Source organism: Micrasema longulum, unplaced genomic scaffold (assembly GCF_059751315.1).
Source record: "Micrasema longulum isolate JH-2025_06_02 unplaced genomic scaffold, ASM5975131v1 h1tg001328l, whole genome shotgun sequence".
NCBI lineage: Eukaryota > Metazoa > Arthropoda > Insecta > Trichoptera > Brachycentridae > Micrasema > Micrasema longulum.
The window spans coordinates 1-4,943 of NW_028278515.1; the positions used below are offsets into that span (position 1 = coordinate 1).

General features: G+C 33.9%; 1 protein-coding gene across 1 annotated transcript; it reads left to right on the plus strand.

Moving 5' to 3' along the window:
- The first annotated feature begins 501 nt into the window (after nucleotides 1–501).
- LOC148275861 (uncharacterized) lies at nucleotides 502–3,849 on the plus strand. Its single transcript, XM_088235097.1, has 2 exons — nucleotides 502–732; nucleotides 2,747–3,849. Exons 1-2 carry the CDS (start codon nucleotides 643–645, stop codon nucleotides 3,155–3,157), a joined length of 501 nt encoding a protein of 166 aa, XP_088091223.1. The 5' UTR covers nucleotides 502–642; the 3' UTR covers nucleotides 3,158–3,849.
- The last annotated feature ends 1,094 nt before the right edge of the window (nucleotides 3,850–4,943 follow it).

The window sequence follows — 4,943 nt, forward strand, 5'->3', positions numbered from 1 at the left end:
ACATTTAAGAGAAGGTAATATAGAAGTCTAGGCATCTACAGTCTAGGCATCAAAATATTGTTGATAAATTACCTGGTCCATGAAGAAGTATAGAAATTGAAAAAATAATATTTTCATGCGTTGCCTAGTATGTAGGTGAAATAATTCAATTAGATAAATCTCACCCGCATAAATAAAGGTTTCAGCTCTTTAACTTCACAAACATCAACAGATGAAAGAATTGAAGGAATATAGATGTTCAAATATAGGCAGAATGGTGAATGTTACACAGTGTGTAAAGTGGCCACTTAAACCAGCCATTGACAGGTCATAAGCCCTGTAGATGCCTAGACTTCTATATTACCTTCTCTTAAATGTTCTTCATCTCTGTTGTAATATGTTAATATAAACAGCTCCCCAGGGAGTTGAATCCAGTCCTTGTCTACAAAAATTTGGACAAACTCAAAATATTGTTGTTAAATGCAATAATTTATTTTTTCTTCACAAATTTAATAATGAATGTATTTTTTTTAGCGTGACTTACAAGCACATATAAATCATAGGCATCTCCCATCAAGTGGTGTTCTCAACCCTAGTGGACTTCCTTGTCAGCAGGACTTTATATCGAAGATATCACCGGGAACAGTCCCCGAGACAACGCACATGGATTTGCTGAACAAAGGTGTCCCTACAGGCCCTACCACCATGATGAGCCCCATGCTCAGCCCGCTTCCTACACCTAAACCCATAAGTGTAAGTACCTTCTGACTGTGGAATTTGAAAAGCTAGCTAGATATAAAATAATTTTGGAAACTGAAATGTAGAATTATTTTTAGTAAAAATTAATTCCTCGAATCCAAACCTTTGTGCTGAAAATAAATGACCCAATTGTATGTTTTTACTCTTTTTATATTTTGTAATGATAGCAAATTATAACAAGTTTAGTCATGTTGTAAAACAGCACCTATCATGTTTGCAGATACTTTCTTTCTCATAGGTTTCACTCATACAAACACATATAATAATTTTCTTCTTTTTTCGATCATAGTTTTATTTTATTTTATTTTATTTGGGAAATCAACAGTTCTACATACATATTTATAGTAAACAAACAGATATAGTGTTTAAACTCAGAACTAATAACAGATTTCCACAAAGTTTACAAAGTTAGTAAAGAAAATATATTACATATTAAATAAATACATATAAGTTTATACAAATAAAAATGTTATTTTCATGTACTCGTAAATATTTTTCAATAATCAAAGAATTTTTCATATTTTATTAAGAACAGTAAGTTATTGTAAATTTACATTCCATTACACTCAATTGGGCGGGATTAGGACAAGAATGCTTAAAGAGAGGATAAGGAGGGGAAGGGAGATGTACATATTTATTATTATAATGTCTACTAAGTTACATAATGCATTTTTAGTGTAAATTTTAAATCTGACAGAGTGATGTTTGTGTAATCTATATCTTTAAATTTTGTATTGTACACTGAAAAAGTCCTAAGAAAAAAATCATTTTTAACATACAATGTTTTACTTATTGGTACATGAAACAGGTGGTACCGTCTACAAATCCTGGCTGGCACATGTTTTGTTATTAAACTAAGTAGTTCAGTACAGTCAACTATTCCTGTCATAATTTTGTAAAGCAGTAGTTGGTCCGCACACACTCTGCGGTATTGTAGAGAAGTGATTCCATGGCAGGTGGAGGCAGTGAGAGTTAATACATAAGAGATACCGGTTTTGTATTTTAGGTACTTTATAAATTTGTTTTGGATATTTTCTATTCTTGTTATATATATGGCATACTGGGGATTCCATATCTGAGATGTGTATTCCAAATGGCTTCTGACAAACATATAATATAATGAAATTAGAGCCTTTGGATTATCAAAGTGTTAACTCATTCGAATTATGAAACCTAACATGCTCAATGCTTTGGAGGTAATTGACCAAATCTTATTTGACTAACATACTGGGACACTTTTTTGGCCGATTGTTTTGAAAGGGTTATTAACACCATAATACATAGTACTTTTATTGAGTACAGAAACACGGCTTATAGTCACAACCATGGCCCCGATCACAATGGGTAGTCGACAGAGTTATCTTCAATTGTCTATAAAGTAAAATCAAAATTACTGTAAGGAAATGTGTATATTTGTATGGAATTTTAAAGTACATATAATGAGGAACTTCAGCCCTACGAGAAATTGGATACAAAAAATGTTTTCCAGCGCGCGGTAAAAATTAGAGCATTCAATTGTACTGTAAAATATCTTAAAAATCTACGAAAAAAATAATAATAAATATTTTAATTAAAACGCACTACTTTGAATGACGTCACTGGTTCATATGAACCATCCAATGATATGAGAGCTTTGAAGGATATCCGGTTTGGTCACCGTAAACGAACCAATCGGAAGAACTGTCAGAACAAACTCTGACATCAGAGTTATTTCAGAAATACAAAACTTTAAAAAATCATAGCGCTGATAATACCATAAATAAAAATAAAAATTTGGCTCAGTTAAATATTCTATTGACAAATAAAAAAAGAAAAAAAAGATACTGAACCTCCTCATTGTTGGAAACCTATAATTGGAGCATTTTCATAAACAGATAGCTCCGTTAACTTCCCGTTGTAATACAGGCTCAGGAAAAATCCAAAACAATATTTAAACTAAATTGACAAGATTTTATATTTTTGTTATATAAAAATATTTCTAATACAGTTATATTGTTATAATTTATAGTTGCCCACGGCTGTGGATCCCCGCGCTCATACAGGAAACCACTCTGTAGGGCTCCCCTTACCCCACTCTGCCGGGCAGGGGGCGCGCTCCTTGCCCCCCCCGCCTCCCGCTAGCCGTACCAACCTCATCACTGTGCCCATCCAGGATGGCCCGCCTCCGCCCGACCACTCCGCATACTACCACCACGGCTACTACGGCCCGCAGCCCCCAGCCCCGCCCCCCGTCGCCGCTCCGCCGCTGCAGGCGACTGTGGCGCACAGCATGTCCGTCCCCCCTCCGCCCTTCTACTCCGCACCCTACAGCGCTCCCTCCTACAGCCCCGCCTACCCCCCTCCACCGGCCGCCCCCGCCCCGCCGGCGCAGTGGACCCCCCAGCCGGTTCAGCCTCCCCAACAGCACTACTACAGATAGCGACCACCGTATTTTTACAACTTTTATCGTAATTAAGCGTAGTTTGAAAGGTGCATAGGGCACTGCATTGGTACACCGATCGCGGTGTATATTGATCATTTTTATTACATGATACGCTTCAGGTACCAATCCAGGGACTCTGCAATATTCTATTGTGAAAACACTTTTTAAATAAATATTTCATATCAACCATGTCAGTAATCGAACCCGAGACCTCTCGAATAGTAGGCAAGCGCGCTGACCACTACACCACGAGGCCGACAAAAAGTTAATTAAATTCTGACTGAAGCAATTTTGCATAGAAGAAATAAAAAACATATTTGAGTGACATGTGAAATATGTGAATAAAATTTTGAACACTATCCTGTACGGACTTCTTAAGACAGGTTTACCCAGTGAGGAGGAAGGACTCTTAAATTAATTTTGTATGAAAAAAAAAAACAATATTGAACTGACTTATTATTCTCTGTCTGTAACTTAAGAATCTGCGCCACCATTCTAAGGGTTTCTAAATGCATGATATGCGAAGAATATGTACTGGGAAATTCATTATAAAAATAAATCGTATAAAAATAATCATCATTTGTGTGTTTATACCCTGAAAACGGTATTTTGTGTGCCTCTAAATAATAAAATTATGTATGAATACATTTAAAAATAAAGAATCTTATTATTTTACGCATACATCAAAATGTCTTATTATTTACAATATGGGCATACTTCATGTATCTGTTTCCATGTATATTTTTATAGTCGTAACAAAAATTTCTAAACAATTCATCAGTGGGGTGGGGTAGTCAGATGGCAGAAGGGACCATCAGTCATTTTCAAAAATGTTCAGGAGAGCTGAAATAAGACTTTGATTGAATCTACAAACTAAAATGTGTTTTGTCCAGTTAAAAACTAAAAAGTTAAGTAATTTTTAAAACCTGGATAAAGTACTAAAATATTTTAGTTTGTATATTGGAACAACACTTTTTCTGAACAACAAAAAATAAACTGTGAGACACAAAGAGGTGATATTCTTGGGTATCCGAGATCCTAATCATCTGAGATCTGTAGTGCCGATCAAATGAAAGTGAATTTCTTAGCATGTAAAAGTTGACTGTATTCTTCTAGTTTAAGTCTTTAAATATTTCAACCATATTATGTAAATCAAGAATATCTATATCTTTGTCGATAATTACTGGATACTCTAGAGAAGTTATCAAGATTGATAGATATTTCAACGGTTATGGAAAGAAGAATTGAAGAAATACAGATGTTCAGACAAAGGTAGAATTGTAACATTCACAATAGTAAAGTAAAGTCTTCACTTAAATTGGCAAATTAATTTGTTTTTTTTTAATAAGGGGAAATTAAAAATATACTAATTCTTCAAAACAAGGGGATTAGGATTATACTCAAAAGAAATATGTATCTAACATAGAAAGAATGCACAATGAAATTAGCTTGCTCATAGTAAAGCAACAAATAAAATAAATAATTTAATTAAATTTTGCCGACAATGTCGTAAATATGAAACTAAAGATAAGATTACCAATGAGGAGAAAAACAGTCTCAAAACTCATTGTACAAGGGATTGAAACTGTACAATGAGTTACCTAAAAAAAATAGAAAGCATTGAAATATTTCAAATTAATTTGAAAAAATATGTTCTTGAGAAATTTTGATAAAAAATTAAAAGTTTATAATAGTTAAGATGTTATAAACTAACTTAATAAAGCTTAAATAAATAAAAGACTTATAAAACAGGTCAAATGCCTAGACTTACATTCTCCCTTAA

Excerpts from the sequence above, each read along its gene's own strand:
- LOC148275861 (XM_088235097.1), top strand. The coding sequence starts at position 643 with ATGGATTTGCTGAACAAAGGTGTCCCTACAGGCCCTACCACCATGATG. Across the intron at positions 733-2,746 it reads CTACACCTAAACCCATAAGT|TTGCCCACGGCTGTGGATCC; the intron begins GTAAGTACCTTC and ends TATAATTTATAG.